The sequence below is a fragment of the Sturnus vulgaris genome, chromosome 4 (genome assembly GCF_052056855.1).
Source record: "Sturnus vulgaris isolate bStuVul1 chromosome 4, bStuVul1.hap1, whole genome shotgun sequence".
Taxonomy (NCBI): domain Eukaryota; kingdom Metazoa; phylum Chordata; class Aves; order Passeriformes; family Sturnidae; genus Sturnus; species Sturnus vulgaris.
The window spans coordinates 48,172,120-48,200,102 of NC_142246.1; the positions used below are offsets into that span (position 1 = coordinate 48,172,120).

General features: G+C 39.6%; 2 protein-coding genes across 6 annotated transcripts in view; both read right to left on the minus strand.

Moving 5' to 3' along the window:
• Positions 1 to 1,715: 1,715 nt before the first annotated feature.
• On the minus strand, positions 1,716 to 15,971 carry CYP2U1 (cytochrome P450 family 2 subfamily U member 1). The gene is made up of 5 exons (XM_014878297.2): positions 15,423 to 15,971; positions 9,632 to 10,264; positions 6,171 to 6,332; positions 5,040 to 5,207; positions 1,716 to 4,629 (listed from the first exon to the last, which is right to left on the minus strand). Exons 1-5 carry the CDS (start codon positions 15,859 to 15,861, stop codon positions 4,451 to 4,453), a joined length of 1,581 nt encoding a protein of 526 aa, XP_014733783.1. The 5' UTR covers positions 15,862 to 15,971; the 3' UTR covers positions 1,716 to 4,450.
• Positions 15,972 to 16,872: 901 nt separating this feature from the next.
• SGMS2 (sphingomyelin synthase 2) overlaps positions 16,873 to 27,983 on the minus strand; it is a 40,019-nt gene continuing 28,908 nt past the window's right edge. For all 5 annotated transcript variants that reach the window (XM_014878307.2, XM_088163855.1, XM_088163857.1 and 2 more), the window contains one exon: positions 16,873 to 27,672. In XM_014878307.2, coding sequence (XP_014733793.1) covers positions 27,469 to 27,672 — 204 coding nt within the window. In that variant the 3' untranslated portion in view covers positions 16,873 to 27,468. The remainder of the gene's footprint in view (positions 27,673 to 27,983) is intronic.

A 27,983-nucleotide genomic window follows, 5' to 3' on the forward strand; every position in this document is an offset into this window, starting at 1 on the left:
GCCCGGTCCCAGCTGCCCGCCGACGGGAGAGGCGCGTGGGGTCTTTCATCTTCGCTGCTTCTGATTCCTTAAGAGCCAAGCAGCAAAGCCAAGGTCAGCGCTTGGCTGGCGCTGGGCCGGCGACGGAGGCTGCGCTGATGCCCGCCCTTTGTGCAGAGGTCACCGCGCTGCCCCCAGCGCTCACCTTCCCGCTGCCGCTGCTCATGCTCAATACATCTAGTCCAACCCATGACCAAACACCACCATGTCAACTGGGCCATGGCACCAAGTGGCCACATCATCCAGTCATTCTTTAAACACCTTCAGGGACGGTGACTCCAACAACACCTCCCTGGGCAGCCCATTCCAATGCCAAATCACCCTCTTTGTGAAGGGTTCAACCTAAACCTCTCCCGATACAGCTTAAGACCGTGTCTTCTCACTGCTTGCATGTGAGAAGAGGCCGACCCCCACCTGGCTGCCCCCCCTTGTCAGGCAGCTGCAGAGAGCGATAAGGTCTCCCCTGAGCCTCCTTTACTCCAGGCTAAAACCCACAGCTCCCTCAGCTGCTCCTCACAGGACTTGTGCTCCAGACCTTCCCCAGCCCCATTGCCCTTCTCTGGACACGCTCCAGCACCTCAATATTTTTCCTGTTCACATCATTAGAAACTCTCTCTCCACAACAAATGTTTCCTGACTAGAAGGGGACTTTCCAGGCTAGCACAAGACATATAATAACAAATATAATGAAACAACAACAAAAAAATCTTCCATTATAAACACTAACAGCTGAATTGTATCAGATGCAGACTGCCCTGATTTTCCATCTAATTCACTTATCACCAGAAAGACCTGCACTTTAAGAAGCTGACGACGCAGCAATTACTACTTGAGTGAGCATACGGGTAAACATTAAGCAGCTTGTTTTATTCAAATAAAGTATTGTATTCTCATATCTGCACTTTGTACCACAAACCTACTACAAAAAAATCACCTGGATTAGACAGGAGCAGGAAGTGGCTGTGGAAACAGCTTTACCAGAGACTCACCCTTAATGATCTTTGTGTATACCAATGACAGCTGAGTAGTGACCAATGAATCTCTCTTTCAAAACAAAACAAAAAAAGAAAACCAAAAAAACAGCCCTCAAAAAACCAGAATGCCAAGTAACCTGCAACCTAACTCCAGGACATAAGACACAAGACTTTTACCTATAGCTGTTGTTCCTGAGTGTCCAGCTCCTGGTTAAAACCAGTGCCGACATCCACCCCTTCCCCACAAACACTTCAGTTGACTCCTGCTCATCCCCCTCCTCTTCCATATGGAAGGATCTCCCTTGAGACCCTTCGGGGGCTCTTTGCCCCCTCCCCCAGGCTCCCCCTTAGCATCCCTTTCCCTCTCTGCCCTCAATACCAAGAGTCCAAAGAAACTACACCTCAACTTCTGCCCAGGTTTTCTTTCCTAGAGACTCCTCCTGCTGACAATTTATGCTCTTTCATCTTCCTCATACCTACCTTTCCCTCTTCTTTTATTCTGGATAACAGTGTTTTTAAAAAATTTGATCCTAACACACCGGAATTTTCCCAACTTCACTTTGTTTCCCCACCTCCTTCACTCCTCATCCAAAGCACGTTTAACATTTTCTCACTCAGAAGCTTTTTCTGCAAGATGTAGGATGCCAAACACCACAAGTTTAGTCAGTAACTGGAACTCATTTCAATGACTATGCAAAGCTGTGAAACACTTCCACGGGAACTACTTTATTCAGAATAAAAACACATTGAAGCAAAGTAATTTTAGAAATAAAGATATTTTCAGCATTCAGAAATAGTCTTATCTGAACATAATTTTTTCAACAAGGCATTTGACATGCTTCCTCTGCTAATAAAAGGAGAGTGGGAGGTTACATTTACAAAAACAAACCAATTCTGCTGCCACTCTTTACAGTTTACCAAAGATGGCAACACACTTTGAAAACCACTAATTTTGTTGCTTTTATGTTATTGTTTAGCTACTTTTTATGGTATCCTGTGAAAATTCCAGTGCACCTGGAAGGTATGAAAGGCAGGTTTTTATTGTCATTTCCAACAGCATCCTGTATTCTAGCACACCTTAAAGTGGTTGGAATTTCTCATCAGTAATTTTAGATTGTTGCACATTGCAGCATTTCATTACAGGTATCATCAAAAAACACATTCTCAAAGCAGTATTTGCAGAAGGCAAATTTTCAAAGGTGACATTTTAAACTAAACTCAGCAGGCAAAACAAGCACAAATATGTACAGTTTCACATAGCAGGGGATTATGTGAGTTTCATCTTCGAAATCTGTAAAAAAATACTAAAGTGCTTTTCAAATCTGTCCTCATTGACTAAAAGGACAGATATTTTGTACAAGTGATCAGTTGCACACCAACATCATTATGTTGTTTAAAGAGGCATTTCAACAGAAAGATAAATATTATCAGCACCTAATTTTAGTTTTTCAGTTAAGCATAATTTTAGGATTTCCAGACAAAAATCCCAACTCTACAGAATCTATTTATTCATCGGAAAATACAAAATTAAATTAAATAAAGTGCTTAATTCTCCAGTATTGTCAGGTTTCAGAGAAAGTTCACTGGTACCAAACTCAACATTTTATCATACTAAGCTTTTAAAAACTTCATACTGAAAAAACCAAACCCACAAGCCTACATAGTCCAAAGTTAACTTAATTAAGAACTGAAAGTTTTCATACAAACAGTGGGATACCCGACCAATCAAATGCATAATCCAGAAATTAAGGCACTCTGTTATTCAAAACAGATAACAGAAAACCTTAATTTATATGCAAAATAACTATCTTACAGTCTTTGTTAGGCACTACCTGGCTTTTTAAACTTCAAGGTTAAAAGTGACAAAACCAGACATTAATTTAAAGCTGAAAAGTTGTCTCTTCTTTAACAATTTAGGTTTCATTTCTGCTATGGAATATCCAATTCTAAATTACATTCAAATTCACATTCCAGTCTTGCAAACTTGACATTAGGAGGGCTCCGGGTATTCTCTAGATCTCCAGTGAGGAGAAAAAGAATCTTAGAAGAGTATATAAGAATTTAATTCATGTGATATGAAATTCTGATAGATCAAAAGGAGTGCAAAGAAATTTAAGAATCATTAAGAACAACTATTAAAAAGTCAGTTGTTACATATTCCCCTAAAAGCTCACTTTCCATGTTTGAAATACAAGGCAAGACAGAGTACCCTGCTCTGAAACAATTAACATGAGGTTTCCTTGGCAGCTGCTCTGACAGTGGTTAACAGCACCAAGATTCTGCATGTGGAAAGAGTAAAGTACTGATACACTAATCCTGTATGAACTATAGATATTTTTACTCTATATGGAAGATAACAAAGAGAGCCATTATATGCAAACCTCAAGTCAGCTTCCTCCTGTTCCATGGTAAATGTATAAGGCCTTCACCTGTACTGCTGTAGTGATGCCATATTTAAGACTCCAGTTCTCAAAGCCAGAGGTTGTGGCAGTACTGTCCACAGTGCCTGTGGATGAAAAACCTGAGTGCCAGCTTCAACTTCAGGACTACATATGTAGTGTTTTCCTCAGTGAGCAGCTGCTGGTCCCATCCAGCCTGCAGCCACTGCTGCCATGAGGGAAACAATGAATGTCAAGAGGCAGCACAGATGTCTTGAACATGTTTGGCACTAAAGAGAAGAGAATTCCGCAGTTTCTTGTTAGAGAATTCCACTCTTGTTTGTATTCTGAGATAAAATACCTGCATCCAGATACGGCACCCACATTTCATGTGGAGAATTGGGCATATTCAAGGACTCATTTGGCCTCAAATCCTGGCTTTTCAGACTTGGTACCTGCTTTTTTATAGTGATCCTAAATGTCAGGGATGTCTGGATCCAATCTACTACACCTATAAGTTACTTGCAAAAAAGAATCCTCCAAGGTTAAAAATAATGTCATTTAGTAATTTCCAAAAAGTATATATAATTATTTAAGTTCAGTTACATTTCTTCTTTTCACAGAAAATGCTAACAATCTCTCATTCATTAATACTTTTAATATTGCATTATGTGCTTCACTCCTTTAGTAAATGAAATGTTTATGTGCTGCTTTCATAATCTTTTACAATTACTATTTGCCGGAACAGTAATAAATGTTTTGGACCGTTCTCTCATAACCAAGATTTGACAAACTGACAGTAATAGACAGAGGTTAAGCCCACCAAGTTTTAATATCAAATTTAAAACTATGCTGTCACTTCATTTGTGGAATGCAACAACAGACAAAAAAAATCTCTTTCCGGAAGTCTAAATGGATATTTTCACTGACTAGGAAAGCCTACACAATTGGTTTTTGGGTTTTTCTTTTTCCTGGAAAGAAAGTAATACAATAACCTGGAAATAATAAAAAAGAAAGAGCTGTGTTTTAAAAGTGCAGTATTTCTTTGCTTCCACTGTATCATTTCTTCATAGCTATTATATTGAATGGACATGGAGCTAAAGTTAGACCAAACCTTCCCTCCATTGATGGTTTTGCAGCATTTTCAGGGTACATAAAGGTAAAACTTTGCATAAGACTTGAAAAAATCAAGAACAGCTCCATTTTTGCCAACTGCTCTCCCATGCACACACGTTTACCTAAAGAACAGTTAGAAGAGAGGTATTACTAGCTTTATACAGTTAACTATTTGCTAACACACATGTAATTCCTGTGCTACTATAGTCCAAAAAAGGCTCAAACTACCATTAAGCTATGAACTCTGAAGCTCTGACTTCCTGTATTTGAGTCTAAGCCTTGCTCATCTGTACAAGCTCATATTGACAATATTTACATCCACAGCAAAAGTATTATCATAGGACAATTCATAATTTCTGTCTGGCAACTGGCTATTTAGGAACCCAAACCATTTTGCAAAGATACCAACTGTGATAATAAATCTAGTTCTATAATTGGTCCTATGTGCAACTTTAACATCTCTCACCCCTAAGGCCCTACACTTGAAACACCACCACCCACCCAGCTAATGACTCCATGTGAGTTATCTTACCCATTCCAAAAGGAATGAATGACTCTTTCTTTATTAGATGGCCATTTTCATCCAGAAATCTTGATGGCTGAAATTCATCTGGCTTCTCCCAAATGTTAGGATCTCTGTGTACTGACCACAGGTTGGGCACAATCACACTACCCTTAGGAATAGTATATCCCTGGAGCACTTTGACAAAAGCAGAGACAGAGATGTGACAAGTTACTAGAAGGAAACATCAGAAAAGTACCAGGAAAAAGACAACAAGAGGATGTCACAAAAATTTATATCGATCCCTAGCTGTGGGCTGCAAATATCGCAAAAGCTGAAGGCAAAGATGATCTCTGCTTCCCTAACAGAGTCAGAATCACGCAAGCCTGAGCAGCTGGAAAGACACCAAGCTACACCAACAGCTTCTGCAGAGAGAAGGAAGCAGCAATTGTCACAAATGTACTTTGCAGCACCTAAGTGCTGTGACCTACTTTTCTCCTGCTCCTGTGCTGTCACAGATTCCCACCACAGTCAGAGGATAGATTTTGAACTGTTGTGACACAAGGGTTTTGAATTGACTAGTCTAAATTCAGCTTGTTGTACCTCACTGTCCTGCAAATCAAAATATTTAAAAAAGCAGATCAATTCAGGAATAGGTTTAAAAGTTAAGCATTTCTCTCTCACACTGACTTTGGCCAGTGCTCAGCTATGTTTACAAAAACACATAGATGAGTTGGAAGAGGCTATTTCTTTATGTTTCCTGCACATATGGAGGTCAATGGTACAAGCCTTTAGCAAACCAATTACTCTAAACTGATGTTTTCAGACCTCTGTGTCAGAATGCTAAAAACAGCTCTGCTGTTTGAGGTACAAAGGTGGAGTCTCAGCTGCCAACTACGACTAAGTACATTAATGTATACAAGCTGATGCCCAGAGACGAAATCACTGGAGATTTTATTAAAACTGCTAGATGTCAGGTCAGACATGCTGCTTATGTGGAGAACTACGTCAAGGCCTCCTGCTCCCTACAAAGGGCATTTTATATATTTGTTCTACAGGTCTAATACGTAAATCAGATCTTTGTAAATTATCACTGGATGTCCCATCAGATTTTCATCCCCAGAGGAAATGCTGTAGTAACAAGTCTCTAAGAATGCTTACCAGCAGTTTCTGAGGCCATTCGAGGAATAGAAAGGGGAACAACTGCAGTCATCCTCTGCACTTCCATAATGGTTGCCTCTGTGAAGGGCATTTGAGCCTTGTGAGCAAGAGAGGGAACTTTGTCACGTCCTAGAACTGCTTCGATTTCTGCATGAACTTTCTCTATTCAAAAGGAGCAAGAAAAATAAAGAAGTCAAAAGACATAATATGCGCGAAGATACCATCTCAATTTCATCTGACCGTGCTTGCTTCACTGTTTACATAGATTTCTCAAAAATTACTTCAAGATGTGATTCCTAGCTGAAACAGCTATGCCAACATTAGCCTTAGGAACAGGCTCAACTAAGAAGAAAATGACCAAGTACAATCTCGACAACAGTCAAGAGTAAAGCTACTGAGATAACAGACATTGCTAGCACTTCAGTATTGGAAAAGTACAGGAAAAGTCCTGTTGCTACTCCAAACGTATTTGTAATCTTACTTTAGGAGTTTAATTATACAGTAATTTGAATGATGAAAACATCAAGCTTCTGCTCTGCAATTAAAAACGTGAACAGTAAGAGAACTGTGTGCAGTGTGTGCCTGAGTGTGAAGGGATGGGAAAATTTTTCATGCAGCTGCTTCAGATACTTCATTCTGGAGCAGGAATTCTGGTCCTGGATCTGCAAGCATTGAAGCCATTTAACTAGTTCTTGCCATTTCCTACTTCCTGTTCACAGAACCTAAACTCTGCTATTTCCCATTTCCCGCAGAGCCAGCAGCAGATGCTCCTTTCCCATACAGCCCTTCTGCAAAGTAAAAAAAAAAAAAAAAAAAAAAAAGAAAAGAAAGAAAGGTCATGAGCTTATCTACTTTTTCATTCATGGGAGGCAATAAAACAACCAAGTATTTGCTTGCCCCTTTCATTTCACTGAAGGCTTATAATACAAGAATTCTCCTCTCCATAGAAGTTTCCAAGATTCAGGATTTGATTCACCTAAGTATATACAGGATGATGTGCCTCTTCTTGCAGGTAACTTGCAGTCTGGCTACAACACAAAAGGCAATCTTGAAAGAGGAGACCTCAAAACTAACCTTTAATCAAAAATAATGAAAGTCAGTTTTCATTTTTTACCCTTTATATCCTGCATACTTTGGGGTTGTTCGGCTTGCCTTTTCCAACCAGGCTGCTGATACTCTGAGGTTTTGCTCTTCTCTCTCCTTAGCACTGATACAAGATTAAATAAAAGCTCAATGCGAAAAAACTGTCCCAGTTTCCCGAGCAGCATCACCAAGCGCTGCCTGAACTGTATCTAACGAGCCACTGCTGCCACCTACTGGGTTTACCCCAGAAGAAAAGCCCATGCATGAGGAACATTAAAAAACACAAAAAATACAGCAAGAGATGTGCTGACGGGGTGGCTCCCCAGGACCTTCTTTGTGGGGGGGTTTGCTACTTTTATTAGGGACATACCACATCCCTATATTCAGGCATGCATGTCCACAGTAATCTAAACAAATAAATAAAATTTTCAATATATTAAAAAAAATTAAAATTAAGGAGACTGTCTCATACCAAATGTCACACCAGTGCTTTATCCTGAACAACTCATTCGTTCAGTTTCGAAAAATATGAGAAACTATACAGAGAGCAGCCAAACTGCTGCTCGCATTACCAGCTGCAAAATGTAAACTCCAGCAGTCTCTGCAATAGCATGTGATTTGAACTGCTCCACAACTTTTCATATACTTAAAAATCTAACAGATCTTCAGAAGTCAAGGACCAAAACAAAGTCAGGGAACAGAACTAAATACTCCCCCATGGCTTCACCCCATTGTCCATCCACATCATTGTCTGTTTCAGTGTAAAAAGCAAAACCGTTTTCCAAAGAGAAAAATACTTTTTTTTTTCCTCCGATAGCCCTTAGTTTGCCTTTCCATGCCTGCAAGCAACTTTTGCTACTTCTAAAAGATACACAATTCAGTATTTTCTCTAGGGAGGAAATACATTTAAGAGAAATGTATTACCAGGAGTGAAAAAAAGAGCCCATACATAACTGCAAGGCAATCAGGATATAAGGAATAGGATACTAAAGTGATACAGTCTGGACTACTGAGCATATTTACATTACTTGACAAGAGCCACAGTGTAAGGGGAAATCAGAGAGAGGTAATAAAACTGTTAGGGATCAGCAGAAAAGTGAAAATTGACTAGCATATACATACACAGTACCAGGCAGAAGAAAAAAATGTTAAAAAAATGAACTTTTCTGGATTCCATCTGTGTAATTTAGAATAAATCTAATAGATGTAACTGCATATCAAATCAAGCGTGACGTTGTGTGATAACACATAACATTAAAAACAGAAGAATAAGCCTACACAACAAAAGTTTACTTTACATTTGTCCCCAGTGAACTCTCTCTCCCATGTACTGTACCAGTGCCCTATTTTGCAAACTTTGGTCAACAGTTTGGTTGACTTTGTGCAATAAACTATGATCTTGACCTATTTAAAGAGATTTTTCCAAACAGATTCAACTCAGGGTAGATGAGACTACTACCAGTCATGACCCACTTAATTTTGAAAAATTCCAAAACCAGAGATTCTATTAATTCTCAGGGCAATCTGTGTCACTCCTTTGCCATGTTCACAGGGCAATTTCTTTTCCTAGTATCTGATAAGAATTTTCTTGTTGTAGGTTGTTTCTACTGCTTCCCTTCCCTTCACTGCACACCTCAGGGGAGACTGCCCTGAGATCTTCTCAGCATCTTTTGATCAGATAGTTGTAGATAGCATAAGGTTTCCCCTCAGTCATCCTTCCCTTACACTGAACAAGACCAATTTGTTCTGCTTCTGTTTTGGGGTCACATGTTCCATGTGTCCCCCACTACCCCACATTATCAGCAATCTACCCAACTGCTCTGAGCACTCAAGACTGATGGGGAAAGGCCCTCTAGCAACACTGGCAGCTGGTGCTGTGCAGTTCTGCAAGTCCGGTTTGCTTAAGCTGTCTCTGATTTGATCTTCCTCTAGAGCAGGTAGTGTTTCACTTCCCCAGACTCTGCAGACAGGCTCAAGAACCTCCCTGCTCAGGGAACCATAAAAGCAGACCTTAGTGCTATGGTCTTCACACATCTTAGGTCATACTATATGCCTAGAATGTCACAATTGCCAAAATTTTTCAAACATGATAAAGCTCTTTGGAATTGCTTGGGAAAGATAAAGTTGTCCCAAAACAGAAGAAATTCACCGATTAAAGGGCCATTTAGCACTTAACATATAGCACTAACTCAGAAATCATCATAGAACAGCAGGATAGAAGATGCCTGATTACATACCAGCCTTTCAAATCATACATACAACATGAACCGTTGACACTCCAAATGATTTCTTCACTGTCATTGTTTGCTCCTGTTTCTGAGCATCCATCTGGAGCTTTACAGTCTGGAATAAATCACCTAGAATAAAAGTAATCTTACCTTGGACTTCAGGGTAAAGAGACATATAGAGTAGGCACCACAGCAATGTGTTGGAAGTAGTATCTGTGCCCGCGATGAAGAGATCACCAATGATAAAAAACAGGTAATCGTCATTAAAACTGCTCTCTTTGTTGTTCTTCTCTTCTTCTGCATGGATGAAGTACATGTCAATGAAGTCCCTGGGATTTGCTGCATCCAGTGTATCCCTGTGCTGGGCAATGATTTTCTTGAGAAAAGCAGTAATGTCTAACTCAGTTTGCCGAAGCTCGCGGAAAGGCCCAAAGGGAAGGTAGTAGAGCCAAGGGCAGATGTTGACCAGGATCATGTAGCTGTTCACACTCAGCTCCAGGGCACGGGACATGTTCTTCAGCATCGTCTTGAACTCATCATCTTCATAGTTAAAACGCTTGCCAAAGGCCATGGAACAGATAACATTGGACACTGCATTGCGAATGATTGGGAAGGGATTAAATGAATCCTTTCCATGCTTCAGCATTTCCTCCTTTATGAAGTTCAGCTCCTCAATGATTTTAGGCTCTAAGCTGTGTCTCCCCACTCCAAAATGACGCAGTGTTGAGAGAGAGAATTTCCTCTGTTGCTTCCAGACAGGGCCATAAGGTGCAAAAATAACACCTGGAAGAAAAAGGGAGAGACTGAAACCAAAATGCCTAATTTTCAATTAGAAATAGTTAGACATGCCTGCAACCCAAGAGCCAGAAGAGAAGGAAATGATACACAGCAATTCTCTCCCAAGCACCTGTCTAGGAGCTAAAGGAAAAAAACAAGGTTCGTACAGCTTTTGGAAATCCTGTCCCTCCTTCTCTTCATCACTGAAATGAATATTCAAGTTACACCACTAGTTTCAATAGATTTTGCAAAACACAAATAGATGGAGAAGTGGGAACAGTTAGTCTGGGACATATGTTAGATGTTAGCCTTTTCTCCCCAATGTCCTGAGAAATTAACTTCTTCAGCAAGGCATAACAGAAGACATCAAAACACAAACTGATCAGCAATATTTTCCCCTTTGTGTTATACGAACTTCTCCATACTCTTTGCAAGTGTGTCTATTACAAGCGAGTTTTATCTTTAAGTTATAATAAAAATACAGGATACTCACACTGCAAGAAAAGGGAGGGTGAAGACAGGTTCAGAGACACTTGGCAAAACCCTGCTTGATTTGCATCTCAACAGTTTTGATGCCCCTAGGCACTTGTTCTGCATGATTGTGTCATTATGACATTATACAATTTAAATTAAATCCCTATTACTCACTTTCAAACAGAAACATCTCTTAGGTTGAATTAAAAGACCACACCAAAGACACCACAGGGTAACAAATACACAACCCGTGGTTTCTAATGTACTCCATGGTTAACCTGAAAAAGTTTAGTCATCAAACATGACCAAGTTCTGGATTTGTTCTTCTAGTAAAATGATATCACCTTTTTACTTTTTTTTTTCTGGAAACAAAAAGCTACTTTGTAAAAGGAACATCAATTCTTCTGTCAACTGCAAACTTTAACATTGAATTTAAAAGGAGAAATGACCGTAAGAAAATAGAAGTAATACATAAGTACTAGAAGATGCACCATGTTTCAATACTTAACATTACTTATATTTCTATTACAAGTTAATGTTCCTCGTCTTTAATGCTTAAAGAATATAAACACGACCTAGCTTCAAATGTTCTAAACAAGAACATTAGGAAGAGTCAGGACAAGCTCAGAATCAGCTGAATTTCATCTTCTCTGCATGAAGACATTCCTCAGGCAATCTATTCAAACGCCTGCTTCCTGGCCCTTCAAAAACAGAACCAAAAACTTTCCAGATTTCTTCTCTCAACTGTTTCCTGTTAGCACTGGTGTCCTCAAGTAGGTTCAGGAGTATTTGGGGCTGAATTTGGCCAAGAACCAACTTGGGTTTCCAGAGTTTGCGGCTGGGTTGTGAAAGAAACATGAATTTCTTGGAACAATGAACAAAGTCATCACTATTTCTATCCCACAACAAATATCTCCAAAACAGGCTATGCATCCACAATCTCTTCCCTTTTTTCTTGTTAGAAAAATTAGTTTTAGGATCCAAATACTTTAATAAAAGAAAACAAACCTATTGTCTTGAATGTAAAAGAGACTTGCCTAAGCCCACAGAAAAGCTAACAGCAACAACACACTTCCACACACTCAGTGAGCCTCTCCAGCAGTCCTGCAGAGAGCATGGGTGTTTCCTGATGTCCCCAAACTGCTGCAGAATACTAATAACTGATTTGTAAATTGGGAAAGAACGGCATAGGAGACAGATTAAGGAAGAGCATAAAGATAGAACAACAGAGCTAAGAGAAGAAAGCAAACTCTCAACTGCATCCCTACCAAGCTACAATAATGGAACAGTCCTTTGCTGACTTCAAAGAAAATCTGCCTGCCCTAAAAAGCCAAGTTACTCAGCACAGACATCTCTACACATAAAAAAAATCCCCAACCAACAAAAACAACCTCCGTGGCAAACAAATTAAAGCAAAACAAAACAAAACAAACAACAACAAACCCTGAAGGACATAGAATAAAAAATTCTGAAGCAACAGTAAGCAAGACTTCATGCTCACTTCACAGGCCTAATTTCTATGAGCTGATAATGAAACCCTTTCAATATAACCAACAAACTCACAAAACCAGAGAGTTAATTTCATTCCCACTTTTTTACACGAAAACAATTCAAATCTTCACAAGAAGCAAATTCTGGCAAAGCCTTACTTACTCTCCTCCATCTCCCCCATTTTTTACTGCTAGCTCTAGTGTTGCTACAATACTGGGAACATTGACAAACACAGTAGTCACGACATTTGGTAACACTGAACTTCTGTATTGTCAGATGTCCACCTGTGGATATGCACAGGGCAGTGCTATAAAGGCAGACAACCACTCAGACTCCATGTACTCTGCAGATTCAGTCTTTGCTACCTCTCATAGCTACAGAATACAAAAAACTAAAACACTAAAATTAGGCCACAGAAATGTCTTGTTTCTCCCCAGTCTACTATTTCCCTTTCTGCAGGCATATGTGATGATTAATTAAGAAGTAAGAATTGACTACTACCTTCTCCCTTAAGTTCTTATGGCACTTTTTATCCAGCCAAGAAAGCCTTCCTCACTTGCTAATCAAGTTGCTGAAATGTAATACTTGACATTTCTGACACTTCTATTTGCTCTTCCCCAGGCACAATTATTTTATTTGCATCTTACAGGCAATGGAGCCACACAGATGAGATAAGCCCCTCTTTCTTCAATACCATACCTGGCAGGGCAGCTCAAGGTAAAGAGAAAACCACACCAGCCAAGGTAGCTTACAAGAAAATAGCTCTGTACGTTTACACCAAAATAGCTCACTTACAGAATGAAGGAACCCAAAGAACCCAAGGGCATACAGGAACCCAAAATGGACACGAAACCTCCCAGAGCTGTAGTACCCAAACTGTGAGGGGTAGATCTGAAGTTACCCATCATCCTGCCTTTATTGTTTCCTTTCCTAGTGCATACTAACACAACTGCCACTGTCTTGACCTGCAGCAACATCTTACCCACAAATTCCTGAAATTATCTCCCAAATCAATCTAAAGAGGCCTCCAGTTTCAGAACTGTAACCCAGCTACCTCTCCCATGAACCACACATGAAAAAAAGCAACACTTGTTAGTACAAACGCAGCATTGCAGAGCCTCGGTCATCTCCTCAAGCCAGCATAGGGACAGCATTTGTAATTTCCACTGGCATTTGGAGAACCAGTTTGCAGGGGGCGCTGCCCATATTCACTGACTTCTCCCTTTGTGCACTCAGAACACACCACCCCTGTGGTTCACCCTACAATACTCCTATGCCAATTCAGCATGCTGCTAACGTGAGCACTATGGAGCAGCCGGGGATGTTTTACGGACCACTGGGCAGCCCTGATGCTGCAGTACTCATGCCTGAGCACAGCTGTGGTGACCCTCCAGACAAAACCAAACCTAGAGCAACACAATGTCCTTGCCACAGCACAACACAGACAGGCACCACCCCTGGGCTTAGTTGCAGCCTGCTCTGGCTATGGACAGCAGGCTCCTGCTACCTCCAACTTCACTGGAGTACCACTGGTGGAAGCTGCCAACTGTCCTGGCTACTCTTTGTTTCACCATATTAAAAAAAGTCTGACAGAAAACAAGAAACATATGAAATTCATGGTATTCAAGGAAAAAGAAATCTACCACAAGCCTGAACGTGAGGCATTTACAGTATTGCTAAAATTATCTAACTCCTCTTTCCCTTTCCTCCTCCAGTTCTTGCTAAAGTACTGTACCTAAAAATACTCATGCATGATAATAAGGTGCCAGTTAGATTTATCCTGGAACAATATTATTAAACCAACGCAATACATAATTTATTTTTTTATTCTTTTAATGGATTCCAGCAATGGTACCCGATAGCATTTTAATAAACATGATCTAGGTCCCTTTCTTCTTCTCTTTGCTAAGGCAATTCTAGTATAGAAAAAAAAAAAAAAAAGAAAAAGAGATAAATGTTTCATGCACTTAAAAAACAGATTTCCCAAGCCTTGGAAAAAATAAAAAAAGCTAAGTTTCACAACAAGCTAGCATACTAACAAGCCTTCTGGGGAACGCCTCCTAAACTGGAAAAGGGCAAGTGTATCTCCATAAACACTGAGATCAGCAATGACCTAAAACCTAAACATGAAGAAATTCTACCTGCAGTACTGCCAGTGTGTCTTTAATCTCTTCATGCCTTTTTCCTGCAAAGGCTAGTAACTCTCCTTTGGACTCTTAAAAAAAAAAAAAAGACAACCAAACCCAAATATGCTCAGTAAGTTTTGGCAAGCAGAATAACATTTGCAAATACCTCAACAACAGTAGCTTGCACGCAGGCAGCGTGGACTGCGCAGCCACGGGACTCCACAGAACCTTGGTAATAACTGGAGGAGTGCTTAGTTTCAAGTGCCCAAGCACTCGAAATTTCTTCCCCTCACACAGCCAAAAGCCCCCAGGTGATAGACCAGCTGTGCCTTAAACCCCTGCATAAATGCCAGACACAAAACCAGTAAGATTGGAAAAGACCGCTGAGACTGATACCAGCCCATGACCAAGCACCACCTTGTCAATGGGACCATGGCGCCGAGTTTCACATCCAGCCTTTCCATAAACACCTCCAGGGACGATGATTCCACCATCTCCTGGTGCAGTCCATTCCACTGCTAAACCACCCTTTCTGTGCAGAAATTCCTCCTAATGCCCAGTCTAAACTTCCCTTGGCGCAACTTGAGGCCATTTCCTCTTGTCCTATCCCTGATTATTCAGGAGACCGCCCCCACCCCCGCGGCTACAGGCCCTTTTCAGGCAATTGTAGAGAGAGATAAGGTCTCGCCTGGGCCTACTCTTCTCCAGTCTAAAGCAGCCCAGCTACCTCAGCAGCTCCTCAGTCGCTTTACTGTACACAGAGCTAAAGGGATCAGGCACTCCAGTCTCCCGGAGATGCTCTGCGGTGCACGGCACAGCACTGCCAACTTCGCGGGGATGCTGCACCTCTCTCCAGGCAGGGCGAGTTTCTCTCTGAGCGCTTCCTGTCAGCAGCAGGGCGAGGGACACATGCGAGGAGCAAAAAACAAATAATTCAGTCCGCAATTCCTGGGAGTTATGTATGAATTTCGGCAGAGCATCTCCCGCTCGGTACGGCTGCTAAACATCGCGCTGGCCATCCCGGGGCGGGCGGCAGCTCCCCCAGCGGGACTCGGGGCGTGCCAGGCGCTTACCCTTGTGATGGGTGATCATGAGGACGATGGGCACGGAGGGCCGGTCGCTGAACACCTCCGCCTTCTGCACCAGCGCCTCCCGCACCGCCTCGAAAGTGTTGAGGACGATGAATGGGCGGCTGCCCACGAAGAGCCGGAAGACGCTGCCGTACATCTTGGTGAGGCCGGTGAGGAAGACATGGGGCGAGAAGGCAGGGGAGAGCCGGTCGCCCTTCACATCCACCGCCCACCTGCGCAGCAGCGGAGGCGGCAGAAGGGCGAAGGCGAAGTTGCCCACCAGCGGCCAGGGCGCGGGGCCCGGCGGCAGCCCCGACAGCGCCCGCGGCCGCCGCCGCAGCAGCCAGTAGCAGCCGAGCCAGCACAGGGCCACCAGCAGCAGCTCGGTGGCCGTGGGCAGCCACAGCAGCCACGTCCAAGCTTCCGTGCTCGGCCCCGCCATGGCCGCAGGCAGCGAGAGCGCCGCGCTCACCTCGCCGCCGGCGCGTAGCGGTTTAAGATGGCGGGGGCGGGTGGGAGGCGAGGCCGGCAGCGCCCTGACCCCGTCCCGCCGGGCCTGTGGGCGGGAGCGGGGCCCGGCCCCAACACCGCCCCCGAGCCCGGAAAGACGCCACAGAGCCCCAGTTTATAAAGCGTTAAACATAAAGGCACATGTCCTCCTCGTGAAAAAAAAAACAACAAAAAGTGAGCGCTCGTCTCCATCCCCCACAGGACTTGCTTTCAAATGCTCCTTACGCAAATACCTCTTTTTTTAGCGGTTTAGAAGGGAAGGAAACGCAGATGATCCCCCTTTTCCCCGTTCCCAAACACAAAAAACCGGCAGTTCGAGGTAAAACACGTGAACTTTCTAGTTCCAGAGCCAAGGACGAACCTAGAACCATGTCCCAGCTCTAGGTTCCCTGCTTGGCAAATACAGAACAGCGCAGAGAGGCTTCGGAGAGGGGCACTTAAATTTTAGCGGAAAAAGACATGTAGCTCTCCTCCTTTCTCTCAAATAAAAATAGTGATAGAAAAACCCAAACACACACTCAAAAACCCAAAACACGCATGAACACCCCAATCCCCCAAACCCACGCAGAACTGGTTTTGAGGGTAACTTCCCCCTCCCTCTAGTGCACATCTTAGCGCACTTTTTTCCAGCTGATCAGCAATATAAAATTTAAACCCTAGAGAGGTAACTAGACTTTGAAAAACGCCACTGTCTGGTCTTCACAACAATTTGCTGCAGCATCAGTGGGTTTAGCAAGTGCTCTTAATATCCCCTCACTAGCAGAGAAAAGCATTCATGTTTTGCCCGCAGTGCTCCCTCTTTAAAGTGATCCCCCCAAAATAAAAAATGCACAGAATAAAGGGTGCTTATCTACCATTAAAACGGGTGCTTTTAAACAAACTATTTTTTTAAACACTTGAACATTCAGTAACGATAGTGACAAGTCGATCATAAAATAGTGGCTGAATTGTATTTAAAAGGTTTTATTGCAATTATACAGAAGTTACAGCAATTTCAGAAATACATAAAGCTTTAAATGTCAAGATCAGTTTTCCTCTGAGCAATTAAGGCAACTGTGTCTTTAACCTAAACAGCAAGCGGACATTTTACCAGCCATGGACTAAACAAAAGAGAAAAACTACGAACAGATTTAAATGGCAGAACAGAACGCAACTTTTATTTTGTCCACATTTGGCAGAAATTCAGTGGCTAATTACAATGTATACCAATAAAATGCATCTATTAGGAAAAGTATATAAAAACAGGTCAAAATTTATCTGAAATAAAGATATTTGAAATCTGAGTCTCCAAAAAAGTTCTGTAGTGTGAAAATAAGAAGCTAAGGTACTCAGCACAGCTGAAGCACATTAGTGGTTTTGCCTATTTTCTTTGTGCAAGAGTACTCTAAGCCTCACTTCCTTCTCTAGACTAGTCAATAAGCTGAACTGGATTAAAAAAATGCCTTCCTTCCCTATGTAGGAAGTTGAAAGATTGGTTTCAGTGCATATGGCCAATTCTAGGTTGTCCAGAGATTAAATTGCACATTAATTTTGATAAAAAATTAGATTCATTTCAAAATTTAAGTGATACAATGTAACGTTTTCTCCAACATACCAGTACATAAGTGGATGTTTCAAGTTAAAATAATAGCAGTTGCAACATTAAAATCAGTTTCTCCAATTTAAATTAGAACTAAATAGCATCTTTTTAAACCATGAAATGAACAGCAAAACATTTCCAAGTACTTTATTAATATTCTGCATACCCTAAATAACTACATATACAAGTTTTAGCACTTTCCTGAGTCCTTCTCCAGTCCTAGCGTCAGTGTAATAAAAATCACACCCTCTTTATTTCTGCACTTAAAGAAAAACTTTTACCCCTAACTGAGGAATGAAAGCATTTGATGACTCCACTTTTAACATATCAGAAAATAGCTCCATGTAACAAGCAAACAAAAATCCCCACCAGAGTAAAGACTATCATGAAAACAAACATTAAAAACAGAATAGCTCAAAGGAACTAATTATTCCTTAAAGATAACCAAGCTACAGAGTTAAGGCCCAAGCAGAAGCATTGGAAGTTTAATTAACACAGTAAACTCTCAAAAGCAACATAATATTTTCTCAAACTGTATCTTAATCTTTGAATCCTATCAACACTTAGGCCTGCTGACCAGCTGTTCTCTGCAGCTACTCACTTAGCACCCATTCTCTTCAAGTATGGGCTGTGGTTTTATATGCTTTATTTGAGCTTGCAGGCAACTTTTGGATTTTTACTTCCACTGGCACTTTATTCATAAAAAACCATACTACTTGTCAAAAACACGTTGAAAATATGTGAAAGTTCTGAGTTACACTAGTACACTGAAACATGTTTCTGTAACACGGCAACTAAAGCTAAAAAAACCCACTTTTGGTCAAGTGCACGTCACATGCTTGCAAAGGTATTGGTTTTGCAGGGCATTGAAACATGCAGCCATTTGCCTCTTAATATTTTCACAAATATTGCACTTTTTTGTAAATAAAAAAATACAGTCCATTTTCCCTGAAGCATCCAATAATTAAGATAGGAAGATTGTATTTCCATGTGGCTTAGGACTATGATGGGTGACTTTGTTCAATCTTTGGCTTTTCCAAGTGTCCTACTATCAAAGCAGGCACTGAAAGATGCAGGAAGACAATCCAGATTATTGTTACTAGACTATTCACCCTCAAACAACAAAAACCCCATCCAGTCCTGGTTTTATCCTAGATGGTGGGCTTGTTTCTGCTTTAAATTAAGCTACTCTAAACATGGAACATTCTTTGCACTGATGCAGAAGTTCCATCAAATAGATCGTAGAGAAGCCCTTTTAGTTCTTGAAGTACTAGGTGGAAGTGATTTAAGAGAATTTATTCTAGTGTATGAAGAATAGTAACTTAGGGTACAACCACTTCAGAGCAGAAGAGTGTACTGCAGTGCCACCAGTGCACCTGGACATGGCACCCACTCTGCACATTCACGTGTCTGGCTGAATTAAGAGCAGCATGCTCATGTACCAGTTGACTACAGCAGGACTGCCATACCTGTCATAGGCAGATACTTTCACAACTGCAAGCTCACAAGTACGGGGCCTTTAACAAGAACTAAAGTCTCTATTCTCTGTGGAGGTACTGCTGCCCAAAAATGCCTCTTGGAAAGATCTGGTAGTGTGCTTCCATTATATACAATAAAATAACAACCAAAGGCGGGGGGGGGGGGGAAAGGCAACAATAGCTTCTGCAAGAGAAGGCACAAGATAGTTTTCCAATTTAAGAAAAAGTTGCTTGTGAAGCTTTCAAACAAAGTTGGGAAGTTACTTTGTTGTTTCACAATCTAAACAATCTAGTTTAAGGTTCTTTCACATGTTTTTAAAATCTACTGTGAACTGCCTTAGCAATTATGTTGTTTCACTTCTGTTCGTTAGATAGTTCCATGGTCATATCCATCACAAGTTGTTTGGGTTTTTTTAAAGTTTCAGTAAAATATATATCTACACGGTATAATCAGTGTCCTAATACAGTTGTGTCCATTTAACATCCTCTCCGTCTTCCAGGCTTCAGCAGTGATGATGAAGCCAGAGTGATTTTCTTTAAACTACAAGCCTATCACTTAATCCTACCTAGTACAATTCTTACATTTTAGACTGAGTTCTCAAAGATTAGCTATCCTAGAATGTATGAAAATTTAGAATTGGACATGTAATTTAGAACAATATACACTCCTAATGTTTTCCCGCATTAAAATACTGTTTAACATTTTTTATATAAAACATAAATAGAAAAAATGTTGTATTTACATAAAAAGCATTTGGAACAGGCTTAAAATGTAGAGAAATTTTGTTTTATTGAAAAGGCGTCAGAACAGTTTTCCCTAGTGCTCATGTGTAATAAGACAATACCAGCTCTTTATAATATTTATTATAAAGAAATTATTAGCACCATAGATAGATAAAAGGCTTTTGATTTTTTGAAGATGTGGGTGGTTATATAACTAATCCAGCTGTATTCACTACTACACAGGCTGACCATAAAAAATTTCCACTTGTATGTGCCAAGTAAATCACATAGGACAATTTCTTTAACATATTTTTTTTACCAAATTCACAGTTGACAGTGAAGTGATCATGACAGACAGCACCTTTGGAGAGAAAAGCTACAAGATGCTCCCGTTATTGCTTTTTCTAAAGTACAGCTAGTGCAATAGTTGGTTTTGGTTTGGGTTTTTTTAACACAGTGAACAGATTGCAGCACAAATCACAACTCTAGCTCTAGTACCTCTTGCATGTATACAGTAAACCATAACACCCAGTTACCTAACAAAGTATCAGCTATAAAGTGTCATCCTGAAAGTTTTAAAAGGTAAAACCTAACTCTTGCTAATTGTGAAGAATGTATATGAAAATAACACCCAGTTTGCAAAGATCAATAGAAACTACAACACCAAAGGTTCCTCAATTTTACTGTAATGGTCTGCTGGATGGTGTTTGCAGAACTGGACCATAAAGCTACAGAACAAAGCCTTCTTATCAACTTCTTATCATGCACGCATTACAGCATTCTTACATTACCATGTAGGGCTCCTCAGCAGTTAACATCTTTTCTTGCCTAATTTTTCCACAGTTGGATATACAACTCCAATTGACATACAGAGCTATGGATACATAGGAGCCAACCTAGGAGAAGTCATGCAAGAAAAGCTGTCAGCTGACAAGGATGAAACCATGTTACAGCCCAAGGGAGGTCCTGTGCTGTTTTCAGGGAAGTCTTGAGAGTTTTCAAAGTCACATGGAAAGCATGAGAACCACAGCCATCAAACCATTATTTCTGCTTTTACTTTCAGGCTCCTTGGTTTAACCCTGACCTCAAAAGCTAGCAGAACCTTTTCCACATCTCATACATGCTCTCCTGAATCACAAAAATAAACACAAACAAATGTGCTTAACATTTAAGAAGCAAGGATTGATTCCTGAGAGAAAAGTAGTATGTCCTAGCATGTTAGCTTTTGAAACTTGAAATTATTTTCAAGTACCAATTGTGTAAAGATGGGTCTGACAAGAATGCATTTTGGCTTTAGGGTTAATTACAAGGCCTTCTCAAATGTAAAGCCTACTCTTCCGTATTGAGCCATTTAGAAAATTAATTAGTAAAAGCAGATGTAGTTAGACAGAAGCGTAAAGCACCACAGGCTTCAGCATAAGCAGCATTCTGAGTGGCAACAAACTGAAAAAAGTGGAATGCAAACCCAGTTTTTACAGAAGTAACAAAGCACTTCTAAGTCACTCAAAAATGTAAGAGGGGTTTGAGTTCTGTAAAATTGTTTAAGGTTCATGCACAAACACTTCAATGGTAGAAGTAGAAGTAAGCAGGAGATCAATTCCCTCTTGGTATTCTCAGCAGACCTGCCATCTTTAATGAAAAAAAAGTAATTTAGAAAGCAAACAGTCCCACTCATCTTAAATGCAACTTACACCCTTGAAGTAACACCCAATTGTATGTTCTGTTGAATTGGAATGCAGCTCTCTAATGACTGGTTTTACAGATATCTGCCTTTTCAGCCCCATTTATAGTTTTGATTTGTAAGTGACCTTCCCTTTTTAGCTACTGATATCTTTAGTACTGCACTATCTGTCCGAAAGCAGCTCAAAAGCACAGGTAAAGATGGCTCACAGCCATCTGTACTGTACACGTACAACCTGGTTTGCCTTCCTAGGGAAGCCACTGTGTACTGAATCCAGTATTGTTTATGCCAGAGAAACCCCTTTCCACACCCATGTGCCTGCATGGTGCCTGGCCCCAACTGCTCAAAATGCTCTTATTTCAGACTCATCTCTGACCACTTTTTCTATTAAAAAATGAAAAACACCACCAAAAGACATCTTCAAGCATATTACAGCAAAGATACTTTGTTAAAATTTATCTCAGTTGGCACAAAGGAGATTATTCTGTGTAATTCTTTGCAGTGTCACAAATGTTAACCTCCTAAAGACGGTATTATGGTGCAAGAAAATGCAAGAGCTGACATTATTACTATTTAGGCACAGCTTGAAAGGAGAATATTTCTCCTAGAAGACATCCATGAACAGACATCTTAGAACACCTTAGGTACTGTATCCAAAGGATCTGCAGTTTTTCCATTGACATTTACCACAACTAGAATCAGTTATGTTTAACCATACAGACAGCAAGTAAAGGGCAAAAACGCCCACTCCTCATCCAGCAGAAGGACAAGGTCAACCACTACAGCATCATTTGAAAACGTGAAAACAGTAAATACACAGCATCTTTTCTCAACAGTAATACAGATAAGACTGCATGTAACATGCAGCCAATATAATTTTAATTCCAAAAAGTCACGCACTGCTCCTCCCAGTAAGAAGTGGTCTGCCCTCTCCTCCTAGGACTGAAACCTAGTTTGCATCTTCAAGCTTTGTACACAGCCAAGAGCCACAGAAAAACATCTAGCCATTTACTCAACCCCAAGTCCTTGGCAATCAAAAATTTTTCACTAAAAATAAGTCAAACCTTTGTGGGTTTAAAATCACTGATTCACAACAGAAAGGGAATCTTCCAACACCAGTATTTCATATACACACTAGAGATGGCACAGTATTATTACTTCATCTTGAAACATCATTCAAGCATTGAGTGTTTAGTTAGGAAAGATGACTTCAGAATGGAAAGTTTCCCTGCAGTACATGAGCTACTTGTATCTAGCCTGATATTGTTATATGCCGCTTTCTAGGTTAATAAGATTTAATCATATGTTTAAATCCACAGTAACTGAAGCCAACTAGAAAAAAGCTTCAGCATGTTTGTAGCATTGCAGCATTTTGTTCTTGCTTTAGAAACTATTAGTGACATCTTGTAGGAATAACTTATAAAAACTACTAATAACATCTAAGTACTTTAATCTTGAAGCATCTCTGAGTTGGGTTTTGTTTTTATATTGTAAGTTATGGATGAGAGCCAGCACAGAACACACAGCTGTACCATAGAATGATGTGTTTAATACTGCTGCTTCCTTATCCAGGGTATTTTGCAGAACTATTACACAACTTAAATCTACACTTCTGAGAAGTTAGGTGTAGTTTTAGCTCAATTTCATGCAAAAAGCAATATATGATCACCATCTACTTCAGTGTTTTCATCTTCCTTCCATTTTCTTATAAATACTACAACAAATGCCTTTGTCTCTATTCTGTTTCACAGCACTTCTCTCTGGATTCCAAGCAGCATCATAAAGTGGCACATGAAGGCTCACTTATAAGCAAAATTACTTTAATGGCATGCTACAGTATTTTTCTCATGTGCACTTCAGCAGCAACACTAATTTGAATGATACCTAATAGGAGTATTTACTTTTAAGATTCCTATGCTCAGTAACTGAATTTAAGACATTGATTTTCCAATATCTGCAATAGAACAATTCAATACAGAAGTGTTCAATCTTTCAGCATCACTGTAATTTTGCGTGCTTTGTAAGAGTTCTCGGTAAGTCCAAAACTTGTATATTGTAAAAATATCAAGATGGAGCTTTACAACTATTAGGTCTGCCAGTAAGGCAAAATGGTTCCAGTCCATCTGGCAGCTTGGACCCATTTTTAAAATTACCCCATGAATCTTTAAGATTCAAGGTTTATGCATTTAGAAAACAAAACAACAAAAACCCCTAAAACCCTACTAACAAAGGAAAAAAATCCCCACAAGCAAACATAAAAACCAACAAAGAGCTATGGTAAAGTTAATTTAAAGTTAATGGAAAGATTTCACCTTGCACTGAAGTTAATAGATCTGTCTCTAGAACAGTAAATCCCATCTAATTAAAGGAGAAAAAGAATTTGGGTTAGTACCAAACAACTTAGGATAAACTGTCTAGCCAGATACTGCTGATAGGAGAAAGCCAGAGATTGAACAGATTCCGATTTAAGACCCTGGTAAATGGATTTGCAATAATCCAATTGAGAGAATGGTCTCTCATCTCTTTTAAGACTTCCCAGTTCTGTCTCTGTTGCTAAGCTTTATTTCTTTATTCCATGAAGGTAGTGTATTTTAACAAACTTTTTTTAGTTTCCTTCTCTCCCAACTGTTTGAGGAGGACAGCAAATCCAGTACTAGGGTTCATAGCAATGTTTAGCACAGCAATTTTTGCTGCAACGCCACCTGTGGTGATCTTCCCAAGAAAACAGCAGCGAAGGATGACAAACAGTTAGTACCATTTAAGTCCGCATGGGAGTGCTAAGCACGTACCAAAAAAGGTGTCCATTTACAGCGCTTTCAAGTAGACATTAACAATTTCTGGTGTTAGAAGCAACCATCTGTAGCATGACCACTTAGCAACACATTTCTTTAAATGCTCAAGTTAACATTTTAAATCCAGATTTAAATTTACATTAGGCATTTTAAAAAGCCCATCAGCATTTAAGTAATACTGATGCATCAGGTGTACAAATGTAGTGGGTTTTTTTATTGTGTGTCTGTAAAGTTTAACACGTAAATGCTCTTCAGTCGAGAGGAGCATGTTATAATCACAGTAAAGAGACGTGATATCTCTGAGAAATATTACTATAACTAGGAAAAAATCAGTGACACACTGCAAAGTATTGGGCACATACAGACAAAATATTACACTGACCACCTTATTACAGGTCTAAGTAAAGTCCAAGTTTCTCCTTTTTGCCTACTGCAATCTCTTACTTCTTAGGATGAAACTATACCTTAAGCTTCGTGATATTTGTATACAATGATCACCAAGATGTTAAAATTGGCAATTTTTATGGAGAAGTTGTGGTTTGTATTGGATAAACTACTATAGCAGTAAGAACTAGAATATATCATTACTTACCCCATTTTATCACCTTACAAATAGGTCTAAAGAGTCGTCAAATACAGCTATAGCATCCAAGTTTGTAAAAGCAATTAAAAGCTATTGAGAGGACAGAGAACTGCTCTTTCTGCTAATTAAACAAACACACACATACTCCTTTAAGAGATTTCATACAATGGATAAGTATTAAGCACTTAAGGGATGACTGAGCCAGAACAGGAATTAAGTATTTTGAGCTACAGCTGCTACTTAAACTTTCCTTTTGTATTACAATAGAAGTCTCTATCAAATTCAGCAGTAGAATGAAAGCTCACACAGCCCAACAAAAGCAGAGTCTTGACTTGTTTCTATTTCATCACTGACATTTTTTTCTCTCAGAAACAGGAATAAATGTAAAAAAACCCCAAACACCTCATCCTGCATGAAAAAAAACTATTTTGCAGATCTATTACAGAAACCCCACTGAGGCAAGGTGGTGGTTATGCAGACAATTAGATATCTAGACTATCAAAGTGTTTATTTTTCAGCCACCAGATGAAAACCACTGCTTAAGCTCCCTAGGTAATGCTTTTCATCATGTTATTTTCAAGTCACAGTGACCACTAATCAAGTCCATTCATAACTCCTAAAAGATAGTATTACTACAAATGGATTAACATGACCATATTTAAGGTATCACAAGCTTAGATTTTAGCTTAAATTATGATCTATGAAGTAGTACTGATATAAAAAGTATCTTGGGAGATCTACTGACTGGTGTTGAACAGATTCATTTATATGATAGAGAAGGATACAAAAGTTTTTTGATACTGGCTTTTTAGCTGTTCAAGGTCTGCTAGAAGCAAGCAAATGAAGGCACAGATATACCCATACCCACACAACTTTAGGGGCACATTGTCAGTCTACTAAGCTCATTTTAAATAACAAAACCAAACATCAGCAGAATTTCTTTCTTAACTAAGTTTTTTAGAAAAATGTATTGAAAGGAACACTTTTTATTGTATTATTTTGATAATGCACATCAAAAATATTCTCATGTACAACTCAGAGCAATGATCCCCATAATTGAAAATGATTATATTTGAATACTCTGTATTTAATTTTATAACTTTAACTGGACTTTTAAAAAAAACAAACTTGTCATTATTTAAATTGTGTTCACACTTTTCACTGAGTACACAACATTCTTAAAATATGCAGCATTTAATCTATATTAGTATTACCTCAACACTTAAAGCAGTTTTATCTTTTCATTAGGTTTTAGTGAAGACTGAAAATAATATTGAGTTAATTGCAGAAATTAATACAGAATATAAACGGTTAATCAGGGTGTGCTGATTTTCTACTTTGCTTACAACAACAAAACAAAACAACATGAACCAACAAGAAACAGGTAGCTGTTACTCTGTAATTTTGTTACATGTTCACCCCATGGTAATTTCCCCCATTCTCAGCCAACTTGTTTAAATAGCCATTTTATCTGGATTGAAACCCTGGGAAAAAAAAAGGGAATATACATTTGAGTTGTACCACAGTGTCATTTAGTGTTAAATGGGTTTAGGTGGCAATTGAAGAAATACTGCTGTTGTAGATATTTCACCTTAGCACTTTTTTGTTTGTTTTTTTTTTTAAAGTAAGTCACAAACATGCATCAAGAGGTAAAAGACAAAAGAGATTCAATGGAGAACTATGGCTCCCAAGTAAACCTGCTACATAGCTTCAGAAAGAGACTGTTACTAAAATTAAAACATTTTAAATGTAGCCTGGACCTGGCCTTGCATTCCTCACACAGGTAAGCTGTACAACTTTTGCCTGCATCAAAAAATCTATGATCAGTCTTCTCACTAAACTTTGTTTAAGATGTGTGCTTTTGTGTATATATGCATCTATATACACTGGCAGGCACTGTATAGCTGTATACACAAGGCCAGATACCATTCAAGACAGATGTTGAAACTGTGTCCCTTATTAAAAATAAAATTTTAGACTCCTTGAGCTCTGATGTTAGCAGCTATTTCTAATTTGCAAATTCATCAGATAGCACAACTGTTTAAATATAAAATTACTAATAAAAATGTAAAAATTGGTATACAGTACAATACATGGGAGTTAATGGTGGGAAGTAGTATTTTAGGGCCACAAGATATTCATACCCATAGTGTGTAAAAAAAGTCAGACTCGCTTCCAGCTGTACCAGTCACACGAAGGCCTTACTTTCATTATCAAGAATAATGCAACAAACCACTTCCCACAATTGTGTTATTTTTTTATACACCTCAATATGCCAATATCGTGCCTTTACATTCTAGCATGTTTTTGCCCTTACGCACTCCAGAGCTCTGAAGATGAGACTTTTGGGTGCTTCTGTGGATGAGTGATAGTAATGGAAGTGTTACTGTGGTCTTTGGCACCTCTATCTCATTAATAAAGCAAAGTCCTGCTCCAATTTTTCTTTAATAAAAAATTCCCCATCAGTGGTGCATGTTGTTAGCACTGAAGAGTAGACTAGGTCTATATAGTCTGATGAGAGGAAAACATCTGAAATGCAATATATGTCTACAATTGTCTTTCCATCAATTGCACAGAAGCTTGGTCCACCTCTTCAGTTACAGTCTTCTTAAGAACTTTGGTTATAGCATTAATGTTTTGGTAAAAAAAAAAAAAAAAAAATCAAAACTGAAAAAGAACCAGTAGATGCTTTCCTTCTTTTCTTCAGGTAGATTTTTCATTGTCCTCTCCTGTCTTCTGAACCCGTGAATACTTTTTGCATGAAGATTTGAAGCAGCTGGGAGGCCAAGATATTGGCCATGAAAAACTGCAAGGAACAGAGCCTTGCACATTCTTCTCGAAGAAATAAAATATTGGATACCACCATGCTCGAGAGAGAAAATTCGTCTGCGAAGACACCTTCAAAGTCTGTATTGGCACAAGCATGTAAAGAGGAAGAGGCAACTGTCAGTTTAAAGGCTTATGATCAGTTACACTGAGTCAAGACAACAGCAAAAATGCAATGCATTTGCATGCATTTCTGCAAAGACAGTGAGTATTTAGAAAACACAGAATTGAGATAAACATAGACCAAAGGCATACTACATACTGAGCATCTTTACCACAAAGGGATGTTTTGTTGCTGTGCAAAATTTGGGGCAACAAAGCACTCAAGCCTTTTTCAATATGAGTGCTGTCAGGCATGTCTTGTTTCCACTGATGAGTAGTAGTAATTGAGA

What these genes read in the sequence shown, in the direction of transcription:
- CYP2U1 (XM_014878297.2), bottom strand. Translation starts at nt 15,861, where the DNA reads ATGGCGGGGCCGAGCACGGAAGCTTGGACGTGGCTGCTGTGGCTGCCC. An exon ending in TCTTTACCCTGAAGTCCAAG is followed by an intron (nt 6,333 to 9,631) that starts GTAAGATTACTT and finishes CCTTTTGAATAG; the next exon opens with AGAAAGTTCATGCAGAAATC. An exon ending in ATTCATTCCTTTTGGAATGG is followed by an intron (nt 4,630 to 5,039) that starts GTAAGATAACTC and finishes ACTGTTCTTTAG; the next exon opens with GTAAACGTGTGTGCATGGGA.